The 18,642-nt window shown below is 37.7% G+C and overlaps 1 protein-coding gene across 6 annotated transcripts in view; it reads right to left on the reverse strand.

The window, feature by feature from the left end:
- Positions 1-18,642, reverse strand: part of LOC125615357 (endoribonuclease Dicer-like) — a 32,792-nt gene that overhangs the window by 2,487 nt on the left and 11,663 nt on the right. For 2 of the 6 annotated variants that reach the window (XM_048799281.1, XM_048799280.1), the window contains exons 2-9: positions 15,735-15,800; positions 14,519-14,619; positions 7,840-8,028; positions 7,061-7,223; positions 6,060-6,190; positions 4,990-5,124; positions 4,028-4,188; positions 1,198-1,366 (exon numbers count right to left, since the gene is read on the reverse strand). In XM_048799281.1, the coding sequence (XP_048655238.1) occupies positions 1,198-1,366; positions 4,028-4,188; positions 4,990-5,124; positions 6,060-6,190; positions 7,061-7,223; positions 7,840-7,983 (903 nt within the window). In that variant the 5' untranslated portion in view covers positions 7,984-8,028; positions 14,519-14,619; positions 15,735-15,800. Of the gene's footprint in view, positions 1-1,197; positions 1,367-4,027; positions 4,189-4,989; positions 5,125-6,059; positions 6,191-7,060; positions 7,224-7,839; positions 8,029-14,518; positions 14,620-15,734; positions 15,801-18,642 lie in introns of those variants that run through there. The other 4 variants (XM_048799284.1, XM_048799283.1, XM_048799282.1 and 1 more) reach the window with 3 other exon arrangements.

Genomic DNA, 18,642 nt, shown 5'->3' on the forward strand with positions numbered 1-18,642 from the left:
CATGGACTTAGCAAGAATTCAAAAATTTTTTAAAAATCTGGATATCAGCACAGCGGTACATGCCTGGAACTCTAGCTACTCAGGAGGCTGAGGCAGGAGGATCACAAGTTCAAGGCCATCCTGGGCAACTTAATGAGACCCTGTCTCCTAAGAAAAAATAAAAAGGATTGGGGTATAGCTTTGTGATAGAGCACCTCTGGGATGAATCTCCAGTACCAAAAAACAAAAAAACAAACAACAACAACCAACCAAACAAACAAACAAACAGCACGAAAAAGTCAGCATGAGAGAAAGTACAACCCATATTCAATACAATACCAATATCCAAATATGGCTGCCAACTCTTAGGACAGTGGTCCTCAAACTTCAATGCATCAGGATCACTGGTGGGCTGGTCAAAATCAAAACTCGGTTTTGGGGATCAGATCTAGGTTGATTAAGCAGGTGGAGGGGGGCACAACTTGCATTTCTAACAAGCTAGGGAATGGGATATTAGTATCACTCACTTGGAGCTCATTAAGACCACCTCCCTAAAGGCTCTCTCTCAAGCTGTACTACTCAGCACTCAGGATGACAGGCTTATGTCCAGTCGGACACCAGGAAACAGTGGGAGAATTCCTATGTTCAAGGGTTGGAGCAGGAATTAACTCACCTGAACAAAAACAAAACAAAACAAAAAATTGGGCTCACTCCTTTCACTTAAATAACCATGCTTTGGAATCTACCTCATCCCTTCAATCAGGGAGGATCAGGCTTAAAAATATACATATCTGGCCAGATGCAGAGGTACAAGCCTTTAATCCCAGCTTCTCAGGTTAAGGCAGAAGAATGGAGTTAGGGACCAGCATGGACAACCCAGCAAGAACCTGTCTTTTTGAAAGACCTGTCTCCATATAAAGTAAGAAGGTCTGGGGAATTGTAGCTTAGCAGCAGAACACTTGCCCAGCATGTGTGAGGCCCTGGGTTCAATCCTCAGTACCACAGAAAGTTAATAAGTAAGTATAAGTAAGTAAATAAGTAAATAACTATCAGGTAAACTCAATCTTCAATTCAACATGACATGTTCAATGAAAAATGTCCAAGGAGATAAGATGAGACTTTAAAATATATAGAAAGCAGCCTCTTGTTTCTAAGAAGCATATCTTCATTTCAATATTATAAACAGAAGTTTTTACATTATACTTTGTATTTGCTTACCTGTTTAGAAATTAAAGTAGAATCTCTTTCTTTTGAATGTACAGATATATTACAGTCATTGATAAAATTAAGTGCTTCCTCTAATTCCATCAGCAGTCTTTCATAAAGCCCACTTCTGTCAATAAATGGTCCACAATCTACCACAATCTCACATGGCTGAGAAGTATACCTTTAAGATCAGAAACAGGTTGTCAATGTCACAATAAAAAAAAAAAAAAAAACTTTAAAAACTTTTTCTAAAACAAGGACAAGAGTATAGATATTAAGAAATATTCTAAAATGTTGGCAATGATATAAGTCTATAGGTAGCTGTTTTAGTATTTTTCTGTATTACTCAATTTCTCCACAGAAAATGTGTAACATTATTTGCAAACTGGTAGGTCATTGTTTATAATACATTTTCCAAAGGAAGGGAAGAGGAGGGAAAAAGAGAACACAAACCAGGCATCTACTACAATGTGAGCCTTATGCCAGAACCTGGCCTAACCTTCATTTTAATCCTCACACAGGATTATGAAGGAAATGAGAGTTCGAAGGCATTCAGTGTTTCTACCAAAACTCAGGATGGCCTTCCTCTGAAAGACTCTTTCATTCAGGCCCCACACTCTTCCCCAAACACCCTCTGCTTCATTTTTAAAAACCAGTAGGACATTACACATCTAACTAGTTTCAGTTTGTATCTCCACGTGGGCCAGAGGCCGACTCACGGAGAGCCTTCAGAGTGGCACTAGGAAGTGCCTTTTATCTGTACCACGTTGGCCTGTTAAGGTCACAAGGAACAATGGCATAAGGCTGGTGTTCAAAGAACTCTGTGGATAGATTTCATTATCATCCCAGGTTTTTCTGGTTTTGTTTTGGGGATTAGATTCCATCATTTGTTCCCTTAGTTATCAGCCAGAATAAGGAACAAAAAATGTTCAAAGTACTCATGAACTCAGAAAAATTCCTTTTCAGAAGTTGAAACAGAAAAGGGGGGATAAGTCAACGAGGGAAGTTTCTGAAATTAACATTTCCAAAAGTCAATTTTAATTTTTAATGTATCCTCATAAAGGAACCCCCTCCTGGCCCCCAGTTTTCACTCATTTCTGATTTCTTTGGCTCTGTCCTGCCTTTCATAAACTGTGAATGGCATGATATCCTATCAGCACACACAATTGTTTCACTTCAGAAAGACAAAGTAAAGACATATTTAAATACTATACTCTTCACTTAACCAAAATCAGAATGTATACTTAACTAAAGTTTGAAAAAATAGGTAAATTAAAAGCCACAAACATTCAAAAATGGCTGCAAACTCCTAGAATCACTTAGTAGCTATTACTTAAATGCTCTAATAGGCTCCTTCTCCCAAAAACTTCCACTACACCAGGCCAAGCAAAAAAATTCAGGTCCGAGAAAAGCACACTTTTTCTTTTTTTTTTTTAATATTTTTTTTTTTTTAGGTGTAGATGGACACAACACAATGCCTTTATTTTTATGTGGTGCTGAGGACCGAACCCAGGTCCCGCCCGTGCTGGGCGAGCGCTCCGACGAGGAGCCACAATCCCAGCCCCAGCCTTTTACTTCTAATCATAGCTCACACTCAGGAAACTCAAAAACAGAAGAGCCTAAAGGCCACAGGTTTGTATTTCATACGGCATTTGGATACGTCAGCCCAAGATCCAAACTGTTATCTCTCCCTCTTACTCTACAAAGAGAAATTCCCAAACCTCCACTAAATGCCAGGCACACTACAATGTGACAGTGAGTGTAATGTAAAATGGCACTGACGTGATCATTGAAGAATCCCATGAAACCACTGTCAGTGCCATTTTACACTATAGGGAAGTGACCAGCCTGAGATCGCACAGCTTACAATTAGTGGAGCAAGAAATCAAACCCATGTCAGACTCAAATCCATAACCAGAGAAATCAGTCTTTTTTTATTTATCATAACTACCCTAAAAATCACCAGTTGGGTGGACATGATGGCAAACACCTGTAATCCCAGTGACTTGGGAAGCTGAGGCAGGATAATAGCAAGTTTGAGGCCAGCCTCAGGAAATTAATGAGGCTCTAAGTGACTGATTGAGACCCTGTCTCAAAATAAAAAATTCTTAAAAAGGTCTGGGGATGTGATGTGGTTCAGTGGTAAAGTGCCCCTCAGTTCAATCACCGGTACCAAAAAACAAAATCACCACTTGGTAATCTACTTAGGCTTGTTTAAAACTTTATGAACTGCATTAGTTATAATTACCTAAAAACCCATTTCCCTACTAATTTATATATGTTTTCTTCCACCAATTTAAGCACATCATTAAGGTTGTGTGTGTGCATTTCTGTGTGTAGATTACTGAAACTCAAAATAGTAACCTCCTCAAGGAGACAACCCTACAAATCAGAAACAACATCTTTCTCAGAAATCTGCAAATCATTTTAAAAACAAAAGGGTGTTTCCAAATATTTTAAAGTATATTGCTCAATTCTCTCAAAAAATTAATGTTCTTTCAAAGCATCCTGTGAGACTCAAGGTCAGAACAACAAAGCACAGCAACAGAGGAGAACCTGTTTTGCTGCCCAGACTTTAGTGGCCCAAGGGCGGGGAAGGCCTGATGCTCATGCAATGTCCTCTCTCAAGGCAGACGCGCCTCCACCTGCTGCTCTCTGGGCTAATAAGGTGAGTTTCTGGAACTGGCAAGTACTTACAAAGAACGCTTAGTCTGTCTCACTACTTTTAACAGCTGCCTGTTGGCAGACACAGGTGCTGTCCACCAGGCATTACAAAGGACACTAAGGGCTTACTATTAGACATAACTAGTCTCCTAAAGCCAAGCCAATTAGAAGTGCTTACCTGTCTAAGACCACCAGGTCAGTGGCAGTTTCAGCATTACTCTTAAGGATTTTCTCCAGTTTCTGAATCTTTTCTTCTAATTCCTCTGGATCACATTTCCCATTTAAAATGGAAGCAGTTAGTCCCAAAATTCGAGGACATGATGGACAATTTTCACAGAGCTAACATAATAAAAGATACTAACAATAAAGACTTCATTTTGCAAGGCCATGACCAGAGACATTGTCATATGAAAACATCAAAATCACTGAAGGAGACCCTTATGGGATCACAAAACACATATATGATGGTGTGAGGAGGAAGGAAAGGAAAAAAAAAGAGAGAGAGAGAGAGAGAGAGAGATAAGTGTCACAGTAGAATGGATAGAGAATAGTGATGGGAGGGGAGGGGAGGAGGGGGGCAACAGAATACAACTGACACTAGGATTGCTGTATGTATACACATGGATGTATAACCAATGTGATCCTGCAATCTGTACACGTGGAAAAATGAGAATTCATACCCTATTTGAATCAAATGTATGATGTCAAGATCACTGTATTGTCTTGAGCAATTAATAAAAAAAATTGAAAGAGAAAAAAAATAATAACTAAATAAATACCAAAAACCAAAAAAAAAGAAAAAAAAAATCACTGACAAATACTAAAAAACAATTTGTCAGTGGAAACATCAATATACCAAGAACAGCAAAATTATAGAATTACTGTGGTGTGTTTAAAAGATCTGTTTTTTCAAAAAGTATATTAGATATGCTACAAGATTATTATATGTAATTCATTTGCAGTATAATGTTTAAAACATTATAGATTTATAAAAACATTAATAATCAGTCATTCATTCACTGGAACCAAGTTCTCCATATTGTTAACTAGTATTATTAGCTTTTATACCTAAAAGTAAAGCTGCATATACTCAAGTTTTATCAGGAATTGTGAGGACTGATAAAAAGTCTAAAAATTTACCTTCATAATTTCTCGATAGGGGTGATCCAGAATGGCAAGATGACACTCATCAAACACCAACAAGTTAATGTCCGACAGTGATAAGAAGCCATTTTTCAAAACATTCAAGGCGACATAGCAAGTCATAATGAGAACCTAAAATAAAATTGATATTAATACATCAATATGCCATTTACCTGCTTGGATATACTTATGAGATCAGATCACAGAGCCATTGCATTATATGTGAGGAATAAGAAATTTTTTAGTTGAAAATTAGAACAAAAATTCTAAATGTATAGAATTTCATGCATTGGAACCAAAAAGTAAATTAGGAAAAAAAGGGCAAAAAATTATGAGAAAAACCTCCTGATAAGAGACCTTCAGGTGTTTTAAGGTTCCTATAGCCATATCCTCACTGATAAAATCTGTCAATTTAGTTAAATCATAGAAACATTTCACATGGCTTCTAAGTTTCCCCCCACAGAACTGATAAGTTTGTCTGGAAGTCCGAATGTCTGTTCATAGTCTACAGTTCTGTGGACCGTAGGGCTTTATTTATAAGGCTTTAGTCCAATATGTGAAATAAAAGTATACAATGGGCTGTTTAAAGTTAGTTAGGAAGCATCTCTTAATCACTCTATGTCACCAGTGTCACACACAAAAGGCCCTCAGCATAGGCTGGCTACTTGACAAAGCATGGACCTCAGAGGGAGTATCCATCAAAGATCCAAAGCCCTCAACCAAAAAATTTCTCCAGTCAATACATTTAACTAAAGAGCAGTCTCCTGAAAGCAGGTTATCTGCAAGTCAGAAACAGGTCACTCGAACTTGTGTGTTTCAAGTAAGTACAAGTCAAGGAAAGCAGTTTCTTTTCTACATATTAAAAGCAACACAAATTAGTAATTTGGTTTCTTTTCAGATGAGCCTTACAATGAAAGAAAGAGCCCAAGGGCTGGTCCCTAGGCTGAGAAGAAGCAGGAAAGTGAAATTTTCAAACCTAATTCAGACAATCAAGGCTACAGGTCATCTTATAAACCAAGTCAAGTACTTGTAGGATTTATAAAATGAAATTTCTCTACAAGTCTTACCTGGTGCTTAGTAAACTCTTGGTTCCATCTCTCTTTTGTCCAAGACGCATTTACTTCTAGGTTTGAGTATTCCCCAACCTTGAGATCGGAATGAGTTCTGACAGCTGATACTTGTTGAGCAACCTGGTTTGCTGAGTACAAATACAACACTCCATGTAAGTATAAGAAACTTTGCTTCATTGGCTTTCTGGTCTACTAATGATTGAGACAGTCACAGAAACAGTCATGGTCATCCATCACACTTAGCCACCAGTTTTTAAACAGCCCAATTCATAATCACAGTGTCAAAATCCCCTCCAACAGGCACTTAGCAAGACTCCCCACCTGGCCCTCTGCCACTCACTCCAGGGGCCCTTACACCACCTTGCTTCGTTATGGTAGATTCCCTCCAACCTCAGACTTTCCCTTCCAGGCTGGAGTGGCAACCACTTTAGATCCACCCCTTCTGCCCTCAACAACACCAGGCATTTTCACCAAGAAATAAGACAGTCTCATGTGTACTCAGAACAGAGCTATGCTGACAGCCTCAAAAGCAAGGATGAGGAGTGGCAGTGGTCCTTCAGGAGTCTATTAGCTTAGATGCATACTTGATAATTTTAATTTTGATATATAATCTCAAACATATAAAACCAGTATTTTAAACTCATACTGAGTATCTAAGAGCATATAACTTTCTTCCTATAACTGGGCATAGCCAAATCACAAATCAAAAAGATATCCAAGCATTTAACATATTTTGTGAAGCTAAAACATAAAGGATGAAAATGACTATAACAAATTATGTTCCAAAAGCTAATTCGTTCAAAAGACATACAACAATAAAACAAATCAGAGAAATACTATAAAGAAAATATTTCTGCTAGCAGAGCTTCAATAAGCACATTTGTCAAACTCTCTTCACCTTCAATACCTTAACTTAACATCCATAGAGATACTCTGCTTAAACATAAAACTCTCTTCCAATCTCTTCCACACCATTTGATAAAATAAATTTTTATTACCAGAGTTGACCAAGAATACGGTCCTTTTTCCATTTCTGTTGAAATCTCCCCTGATCTGATAGGACAGCTCTTTAGTGAGTAGTACTGCGATAAATGTCTTCCCTGAGCCAGTGTTCAAACAGACGATGGTATTATGATCCAGAGCTGCTTCAAGCAGTTCAACCTAGAAATATGGTGGAAAACAAGATTATACATTTCCTAACCTAAGGACAAAATTTAGAAAATTAGATTTTTAAATTAGGAAAGTTCAGCATTTTCTAAAATCTTCCTCTAGTATTTTTCCCCAAAATAAACTTTCTACACCTTTATACAAGAATAACAGAGGAATAAAATGCCTGCAATACATAACTGTGCTGTATAAATAGATGCTGAAATGGCATTTAATTTAAGAACTATTTTTGCACAGACTACTTCGGTAGAATAATACAACTGACTAAACTCACAGTAACTGTGCTTCTGCCCATGCACAACTGAGCACTAGGAAACCAACCTCAGCTCCTGCCCAGCTCATTAGGAGAGACACGCCCAAATGGACATTAAGGAACAGTGAGGTTACAGGGGTATGTGGGGATGAGGAATTTCATAAATAGAACAAATCAATTACCCAGCAGACGTTAGAAAAGAAAAGGACTATTAAGAACAAAAGTGTTTCAAATGAGAAAATTAATCAGAAGAGGGAGGCTTGGAAGGGTAAATGAGTTTTATAAGTTGTGTCAACTATATGCTAATTTATTCCATTTTAGTGAAAAATGCTCCAGTATTAGTGTTTTCATTAGTACCTGATATTTTCTTGGCGTATAAATGTTATCATGAATTGCTTCTTGTTGCCATGGCAGTCCAAAGAAAGGACCCATTGGTGAGGAAGCAGGGGTCATGAGCTGCAGGCCTGCCATGCTGAGGGGTTGCAAAGCAGGGCTTTTCATTCATCCAGTGTTTCTTTCATTGCATTTTTGTCCTAGCACAGCTTACTACAAAAGGGAAAAAGAATACCATTACACAACCATGCAGGGTTAAAACAAAAGAAAGCATGGAAACAAGAGAAACATCAGAATATCACTCCTAGGGGCCATTTCAAACTCTTCCTAGAGTTGTTTTAGTTTTCTCTTGATCTCAGAAGATTGTTTTAAAAGTCAAGCATTCTATATGTGACCCAGCAAACCTCTACTGAGAAACTTTTCTAAAAGAATGAATCAGACTTCTGCACAGTTGTAAGTACTTGAACAGGTGTTGTTGCATTATTACTTAAAACAAGAAATAACTTTAAAATCAATTCATTGAAAATTAGCTGAATGAAATATGGTGTAGCTACCTGTATTCTAATTCTTAAATCCATTAAGATTATTATATTACTGAAATAGAACATACTACCCCTTTAAAAGAAAATATGCACAGCATAATGCCTTATTAAAGATACTTGTATATATAACATATGTAAATATATACAAATATATTATCAGTAAATCTCTATGATGTTATTGATAAGATAACGACACAATATAAGGGAAGGACTTAATACTGTGCCCACACCACAGAAGAGATTACAACACCTCATCCAATGATGTCATTTTATCAAAAGGCCATGAATGCAGATGTTCACTCAATTGACAATATACCACACTACAGAACTGACCGATGATTTAGATATGTATCTTTAAAACTAAATATACCCCAGATAAATTAAAATAAAGAATGCCATTCTGTGAAATGAAAATTTTTTCAAGTTACCTAAGCACTCTTGCATATCTCATAGTTTTTACACAAATTTCATTATGCAAAATGATAAAGTAAAAATTGAGTCTTTTTTTTACAGAAGGCTAGGGTTTCAAATCTGTGTGAGAAAGTTCATCAATAGGCAGGACTGACTTGCCCCTTAGATGGGTATGTCCTCCCTTACCCTGCTTAAGGGTTCATTGCTGTCACTCTGAAACTGAAAGAAGAATCCAGATCTTCTTTCTCTGACAAACAAAACCTGTGACTCTTCTTAACATGTTAAATTTATAACCAGGGTACAAAAATGTGATTAAGTTGTTGTACCTAATCCAACAAGAAGCCTCAAGTATAGTTTCTTTCATGCCTAGGCACAATACCAAATTCTGATTGCCAAAAATTCAACATCCAGGGCTGGGGCTGTGGCTCAGTGGTAGAGCACTTGCCTAGCATGTGTGAGGCCCTGGGTTCATTTCTCAGCACCATATTAAAAAAATAAATAAATAAAGGTATTGTGTTCAACTATAACTAAAAAAACATATATATATATATATATATATATATATAAAAATTCAACATCCAGCCAGTACAAAGTGCCATCTCAAGGACGTGGCTTGGGACACCTCATGCTGCAGACCACAACAGGGCAGGGCAGGGCCTGCAGAGCACAGGGGTCTCACCATCTTTCTCAGAGGAAGGTGCAGGCACAGTAAGAGCGCTTCGAGAGGCATTAACAAGCAGCTATATTCCCTGGATCAACAAAACTATGTTCCTTATGAGAAGTAATCTGCTCACTAGCTGCTGAACCAAAGCCCCAACAGTCACTGCTTCTGCCCCACACCTGGCATCTACTTCTTCAAACCCCTCAGGCCCTCGAGACATACAGTTCAACTCTTTTCTCAGCAACAGAGGCTAAGAATCCCATGCAGAAGTCTAGTTCACCTAACTCCCAGAGACCAACATGTCACTCTGAAGGTCCCAGACTAAGGCAGGTGCCACCTTCCACCCCCTCATCCCCACCATGTCCTCTGATACCTCTCTATCCTTCACGACTGCAGCTGCACCCTATCCAGGGCTGTGTGCCCATTAATGCCTGACACCTCACTTTTCACTCCACAACACTAAGCCAGGTCTGTGGAGGACATGGTGGGATGTGTCAGAGAAGAGCCCAAGCTTGGTGAGGGAAGATAAAAGGAAGCAGAAAAGAGGGTGGTGCCACAGTGCCGACCACTCTCCCATTCCCTCCCAATCCAAACACCAAGTGCATCCAGGAGCCAGCTGTGTCCCCTCGACTCTATGGTACCCTTTCTTCTCATATAGACATCATATAACAATGATATATAACTCCAGAAAAATAGTCAACAAGTGTGAGTAATGTTGTTTTTTAAAGGGGAAAGAGACTATATTCTTCAATAATGTCAATGCCAAAAAAGAAAGAAAAACTAAGAAAATGTTGGGATGAAAGAAAGCTCTAAGAGGCATAGATAACTAACTGCTGAAATACCTAAAACACGGGATCTCACACTGAAGGAGAACAGTGCCATAAAGAACTTTCTTTGACAGTTGAAATTGCTTAAAGATGAAGAGTGTGATACGTTGGAAGAGTGTTTTGATAGTTAACTGTTTATGATCAAACTAATTAACCCATCCATCTCTTCGTATAGTTACCATTTTGGGGGTAAGAATACCTAAAAGTACTCTCTCAGCAAATTCTAGTGTAAACGCATATAGTATTATTAACTACAGTCCTCACCTTGTACTTAACATTTCTAGAACTTACAAAACTAAAACTTTGTATCTTCTGATTGATACCATCCTTTCCCCCCAGCACCCTAGTAACCATCATTCTCTTCTTTGCTTCTAAGAAGCCTACTAAAATCCTCCATTTCAAGAGAGATCATGCAGCATTTGTCTTGCTGAGCCTGGCTTAGTTTACTTAGCATAGGGTCCTCCATGTTCACCTGTTTTATTGCAAATGGCAGGATGTTCTTCTTTTTCAGGGATAAATATTCGTGTGTGTGTGTGTGTGTGTGTGTGTGTATTCCCACTCATTTGCTGACAGACACTTAGGTTGTTTCAATATCTTGGCTACTGTGAATATGTTGCAATCAATCCTCAAGTTCAGGGATCTCAGAGGTATTCCTTTCTTTCATTCATTAAGGACATTATTGAATCCATTTAAAATCTTGTAGATAACAGCAATGTTAAAATTCCTGATGCTGATAACTGCACTGTAGTTCCTTATTCTTAGGAAACCCATACCAAGTATTTAGGGGTAAAGGACCATGATGTATGGAACTTGTTCTCAAATGATTCAGAAAAAGAACGTACATGTAGACAGATAAGTACAGGCAGAAAGCAAACGAGGCCAAATGGGTAAAGCACATACTTTCCTGTTGTTATTCTTGCAGCATAAACCTCTTTCTTCATTTTTTGAATAATATGCCTGTGTACGTGTGTGTACATGTTTGTCTGTTGACAAATGCAAGTTGTGGCTTCAATTTTGTGAATGATACTGCCACAAAAGCCAAACAAAGGGTGATAATCTCTTAGTAATTCTTATCTTGCTCATACAGGATATTACCAAGTCCCTTCTTAAATTCCGTTTTGTAATATGAACAAATACTTCACTCCTTTATGTAGCCAAAGGCACAGTTACAGTGGATCCTGGAGCTGTATCTCGCATGCCCACTGTGTACTTCCTCTACAGGTACAGTCCCTGGCTCTGTGCTGTCTCAGGCAAGCAGTAGCTCACTGATGTCACCAAAGATCCAGTTTCTTATTTTTCTGCTCTCATCCAGACCAATCCACAGGCACAAGACTCTTCCTTGGCCAGAGAAACTGGGTAATGCTAAGCCACTGACAAAAAGTTTAGGATTTTTATTTGATGGTTGAGAAGAAATTCATTCTTTCCCTATGAATATAGTTTAAGAAATTATAACTGTCTATCTGCTGCAGAAATCACCCTACACCCTAGAAAAGGGTCATGAAGCCAACACTGCAGAAGACAAAAATAAAGAAACTGGGTCCCTGGTAGTAACAGTGAAGTGCCCAGTCTAACAACGGCCTTTTCAATTACATGTGCCAGAAAATTTCCTTCCTACCCAGGCTAGCCAGAGTTGAATTTTCTGTGATTCACGAACAAAAGTAAACCAAATGATAATCTAAACCACTGTTATAGTGATTTATAAAAGGTCTAGGTGGGAAAAATAATAATAGGAATAAATGGAATAGAAAAGAAGGGAGGGAGGCAGGGAGGAAAGGGTAAAGGTAAGTCAGCGGCCAGACAAAAAAGAAGAGCCAGATCAGAAACAGACTGCAGCCACATCACAGGAAGGCTGATAGGCTTTGTTTGTAAGACAGAAACCACTAGTCTAGCACCACTTACACCAAGAAACTGGAAGGGATTCCATCTAGAAGCTTCTGAGAGTTTTGAAACTTAGAATTTCTCTTCTAGTTTGTTCTTATGAATTTTGGGAGGTTTTTTTTTTTTTTCCTGTTATCAGTAAATCTTTTTTTAAACTGAAAATGAGCAAATGCTTGTTTCAAAAACGAACTGGTGGGAAATGTGGTCAGTCTTCCCTCTGCAGTGAGTCAAGGAAGGAAACAGATCTTGTTCGAAAACAGTATAGTAAAGTCACAAAGGAAAGCAGGCAGGCCAGAGAAGCTGGGCCGAGACCAGCAGAGCAGACTCAACTCCCGTTGAAAAGCAAGCCCTCCACCTCCACTGCTCCTCATGCCAGTGTGACCTCAAGACACCAACTCACCCATAAGTGACAATCCTGTTCCTATAAACCAACAGGTAAAGAGTCTGGAAAAGAAGGAGATGCATGAGGACTCACTGCTCAGCCTATGTATTCCTGGAATCTCAAAAAGCAGAAAACTGTTATGTTTTGTTTTGTTTTACTTAGAAAACAGAACATTTCTCATAACTTTCCCCACCCACGATTTGCACAGAATTTGGGGAAAAGGACAGGTGATTAGTTTCTAAGAAGCAATTTGAAAATAAAAGTGACAAAACCATTAAACAACAATGAAATGAAAGCATCTGTCAGCAGCTGGGCTCTACATAAAGGAAAGGCCAAACCAGATGGCAATAAAGAGGGCTAGGGTTGGGGCTCAGGGGTAGAGCGCTCGCTCACCTACTGAGTGTGAGGCACTAAGTTTGCTTCTCAACAACACATGTAAATTAATTAATTAACTAAATAAAAGTCCATCGACAACTAAAAAAAATATTTTTTTAAAAAAGATGTCAATGAAGAAATGAAACATATAACTTTGAAAACACAAGAATTCTATCAGCTTTCAGGGGAAAAATCTTGCAAGTGGTCATACAAACTGTTATATCAGAAGAGAATTTATAGAAAACACACTTGATGTTAAAATGGGAAATTAATCAAAGCACATCCATCTATGATATCTGGTCCCAAAAAACACTCTGGATATCACTGTATCCTACTCACCGCTGCCTGGCCTCTGACACCTTTACCCTCTCACTTGGATCATTTCCAGCTTACAATGCTGCTTACGCTTCCCTGTCAGTCACCAACCATTTCCACAACCCAAGTAATCTCTATAGGCTAAATGTCTAATGCTCCCCGACTGCCCAAAACTTGTTTTAAAACTACAGAAATATATAAACAATCCACCTCCGATTCACATGTATAACTGAGTGAAATGGTTAAGTGCAGAAGTTGTATAGTCTTATTTTTATTGTGACCCACTGCCTGAACCATACCCAGGACGTGGCAAAACAACAGTGCAAGTTTGCAGGACAGAAATGATGTAGCCTGAGTGACATAAAAATGTTCCAACAGCTTCTACTCATCTGCCCTTTATAATGTGCGCATCCCATACACTCATAGAAACACTTACACACCTCCCTCTTCTACTGGAATACGTGCTCTACAAGAACAAGATGCGTCTCACTTTTTGTACCTCTTAAATTTCCTGCTGTAATGTTCCACATATACATTTAAATAAGTGTTTTTACAAGTTGAGTCAGAGATTCATGAATGTCCATATGATAGAGAACAGAATCATGGATAGTTCAATATATATTTTTATTTGATTTGGATAAGCCCACCTACCCCATACCTACTAGCTGACAGGTGAGTGTAGGAAAGAGGATTTACAAGGAAATGAAGATAGCAGTGTAAGCCTTCTGATTATATTTTCCAAAGGTCCTTATATTTAAATTAATTTTCATTCATTTTATATATAGCGGCTGGCTCCAGTAATGGGCTATTTAGGGAAAGTAAATATAAGTTTTAAAACGTGACAGATTATCTAATAATGTAAAAACAGAAAACCTGTAATTTTGCCAATTATTACTTTCTTTGGCATGTTTAAGCAGATTTTTTTTTTTTTTTAAACTTGGCCTAATGAAAAGCCCCAAGTACCTGTTGGTAAGTAAAAGTTCTACAGTTTCACAGATGAACTATTTTGTTCACATTTTGTTTCACAGATTAACTACTTTGGCAAAGGCAAAAGAATAACTCCAAGTGACTGTTTTTCAACTATAGGTTTTAAATTTATAGTCAAGTAACTTATACTTATGAAATTGGTGAGGCTGTTTCACTGTGTCTATGTATTATTAATTTAGACATAACTTGGTACAATTGGGGTATAGCTCAGGGACAGAGCACACAAGGCCCTGGGTTCAACTCCCAGCATCACAAAAAAAAATAATAACAGAACACAAGAAAGAACTCTTTCCTTCTTTCCACGTATGACGCATCATAGATTTACCGTTTTAATGTTTGAGATCTCTGTGTTGCTGCTGTCTGAACTGCATTTTGACATTGTGATAGCAGTTTATTGGAAAATCACAGCATGCCCACGCTTCTGCTCTAAAAATAAATGCAAAAATAGCCAAGTGTAAGAGTCCTGTAAACTGAACATGCATGAGAGTCCTGCTGATAAAGAGCTGAATAAAAGGCCCTTATTTTGTATTAAAATTTAAATTAAAAATATTTGAGTTATTTTAGGTTATGAAGTCTTATCTTACAACAAAGAACAAGAGAATGAGCTCTAACAACACTATACCTAACTTCAAGAAACTCTGGAGTATTGGGTGGGGAGTGAAGGGACTTAAAGAAAAGATCAAGGAAAGATTTCAAAATGAATACCAGGAAATCAAAGCTAAGTAAATTTTAGAGATTATGCTTTATAGATTACAGAAAAGTGAAAACGTAATTATGCATTGTTTCCTAAATTCACATACACAAAAGAAATAAACAGCAGGTGGCACAGGCCTCTAATTCTGGCTCAGGGGGCCGAGGCAGGAAGATCGCAAGTTCAAAGCCAGCCTCAGCAATTTAAGAAACCCTATCTCAAAATAAAAAACAGAAAGGGATGGGATTGTAGCCTAGTGGTTACATCCCTGAGTTCAATCCCAGGTTCCAAAAAAAAAAAAAAAGCAAAAGAAATAAAGAAGGTCACCAGAAGAGGCACTTGGCTGATAAATTGACATGACCTAGTATTAAGTCTGTACTACAAGTGTAAATTCAAACAATTTTCCTTTCCCAAAGCAAAATTAAAAACACAAACTCAAAGAACAGTTATATTCACACTATAAGCTCTTTTATAAAATTAGTTTATAAACAAAAGAGTTCAAGAATATAGTTAATAATGTTAATATTGAGGAGAAGTTTAAATTTGGGGTGCCTCTCCTAAATAAGAGTATAGATTTAAAAACTAAGAAGGCATAAAGCATCAGTAAGAAATATTTAATCAGTAAACCAGTAAACATTGGTTTTGGTAAGATATTACACCAAATTTTATTCATGCAAATGAGCTTACTGTGATGGGTGGACTTCCCCTGGCAGTGCTCTGTCTTTACTCATCTGTTTCCAACCCTTCAAGACATTCATGGGGAGACTGAACTTTTTTTTTTTTTTTTTTGGCTAAGATGTTAACAAAGCAGATGGGGATAACCTTACTACTTTAGTGTATACATATTTACCTCAAAATGCTGATTCTAAGTTCTTTCAGAGATTCCAAGTCTGTATTAATTCATACCCTAGGTAACCTAAAAGCAATCAGAAAAAATATTTTAGAAGAGACAACTCACTCTCGGCATTAAGTAACATTCCCCCCAGTAAAATTTCACTTTAAAAATACTTAACACACATTATGGTAAATCAGTACTATGCTTTAATGATCATTTCTTCCTATCTTCTGTTATGTCAGAGTCTGTCCTAACACCACCTCATTTTTAATTCCATTCTGTACTGCCACCTAGTAAGAGGCAAAAAATATACACACCAACACAGCCTAATGTGTCACCCTCTAGATATCATTTGATTCTGCTAATTTATCCAAATTATTTTCCTAGACAATTCCATATACCCAATAGAAAGAAATATGACAAGTATAACGGTGACTTATTTTATGTTGATAATACCAAGCCAATAGGTCATTTTCTAGTTTTAATTGATGACCACAACTTAAATAATAAACCTGCAAAGTTCTGCTTCATGGAGTCCTTTAAGATAACTCTGAAACAGACAGATCACATTCCAGACACCTGGTCAAGTTTTAGTACAAACCAACAGACTTTACTCACATTAGCATCTAAAGGCAGCAAGTAGTAGGCTGCATCCTTTCAAAGACTAGTAAGGAGAGGCAACCACCTGAAAGCATCCAGACCTTCCTGGTATGAATTTTCAAAACTGATTACAGAAATTTCCAATTCATTCATCCCACTATGTGTCACAGATCCCAATATTACTAACTTTATAATTACTATCAGATTTCATTCCTACATTCAAGTTCAAATGAACAACTTCCTTAAAGTCCCATGGTACACAAGACAGGAAAAGCACATTCTAATATGAATAATACTGTGGCATTAACATAATGCCAAAAGCACTCCATCAGCATACAAGAAAACTAAAAAATATTTGAAGGACTTTAAGTTCCTAGCAACAAAAGCTCTGTGGGGGAGCCAACAAGGCATTGCTTTAACTGTGACTGACTAAGTCCTTAAAGGCACCTGTGGGTGTAGACTGCAAGGCAAGAGGGTCACACACAAATTCAATTCTCCCTGCTGGAAAGGAAGGGTATGAAACTTTTCTCCCTTTGTCAGAATTTCATCCTCTTTCCCACCAGGTGCATGGACATCTAAGACTCCTATCTCAACAGCAGCATGTTTCCTGGAGAACCTAAGAGCATCTCTGAAATGCAATCATCAAGGAAGACAACACCAATTTCCCAGTTATTTTTCCCAGTTATAATTCCCAGTTATAATTTCCAAATTATAAAACCTACTCATAAAGACATGAGAAAATTAGAGATTTTATCTTGAAAATGTGGACATAATGCATAATAAACACTGAAAAGTTAAAGGAAAAGTACAATGCAAACAACACTGAAAGACCTTTGGAAGGCCTTCAAGGGAGGACCATGTACACATGACTGCAGGTGGGCCCTGGCATGGGAACTGTGGTCACCTTCTGAACTCTGGGCAGTTGGAACAGATTAAGATTAGAGACACACAGCAAGAGGTTACAGGACTCTTATGAATTTTTTTTATAAGTATATACATTCCTTTTTTCATCTTCTATTAGTCACACAGGCCTTCTGACACAGCACCTGTTCTCAACTCCAATAGAAGTCCCTCCACAAAAAAATTTTTATTGACTTGTGATAAATCAACGCTCTTTGCTCAACGTAAGTTCCGTAAATTCCCGCTTTGCTTGCCTTCCTCAAAACATTGATTCCCAGCCACCTGAATCTGTCTCCTGGATTGCAGTTCCTAAGACCACGAAGAAAGCCCTTTTTACTTTCACGGTTAAAGTTTGCATTTCTCGACACCACTTAGCTACAGAAAGGTCAGATTTCTGTTTGTCTTCTGCCTGGAATGGGAACCACAGTCTGACTTAATGCTATTCAGTAAAAAAAACAATTTTTTCTTCTACCTTTGGGAAAATATTTCCAGGGGTTCGAAGTTTTTTGAATTATATTTTCACAACACTGGCTTTTTAAGTGACTACACATTAATAGCCAGAGCATCAACTTGACTTAGGAAGTTAGCTGAAGACTCCAGGAGAAGTAGGGGATCAGTGGGAGTGGTTTTCAAACAGCTTGGGTCCTTCTGTGTGGGGGTGCATTTTAGTGTAATGCATTATTTGCTCATTTAGCTCCATCTTCGTTTTTTTGAACTTCCTCTCCCCAGTGTAGTAGGCAGCATATTGTAGAGTTTCTCTAGTACGTCCAAGAAACAGATTGTTGTTACTTGGTATGAATATTTGAAAACTGGGCTGTGATTTAGGATGCACTAAGACCCCAGGGATGTACAAAGCATATTTTTTTTTAATATCTTTCATTTAAAAATCATCTGAATGCTAGCAAAAGATTCTGTGCCCAGGAAGACCAAGGTGAACATTGAGATGACACTATCCCTTAAGGTTATGTCCTTGCCTATAAAACAGAAATGTCTATTATAAAGATGATATGAAATCTTGAACTTGGTAAGGAGAAAATAAAGGACTTGGAACATGGAAAATGCTCCCAAAACAGTAGCTTTTAAAAAAGCACTCCACTATCTCTATCTAGAATCACTGTTTATAAACAATTCTTAAACCCTTAAAATGTTAAGGAACTCCTTAAAGAAAACCTAAAATGTTTCATGAATCCTAAGATTCAGCAAAGAAAATGCACTCTGCGATATATTTTAAATCATACAAGACTTTTACGGTACTTTCAACCATCAACTCCCATGGGGAATTGACACATGCCACCCTCATATACACTGTGCTTTGGCAGACCCATTATTTTGAGCTGAAGGCAATTAAGAGCCAACAGATTAAAAAAAAATTTTCTTTGCCCTCCTTCGCCCCTTCTACCAAAAACTAAGGCATACATTCCCC

The sequence above is a fragment of the Marmota marmota genome, unplaced genomic scaffold (assembly GCF_001458135.2).
Source record: "Marmota marmota marmota unplaced genomic scaffold, marMar, whole genome shotgun sequence".
Classification (NCBI taxonomy): Eukaryota; Metazoa; Chordata; class Mammalia; order Rodentia; family Sciuridae; genus Marmota; species Marmota marmota.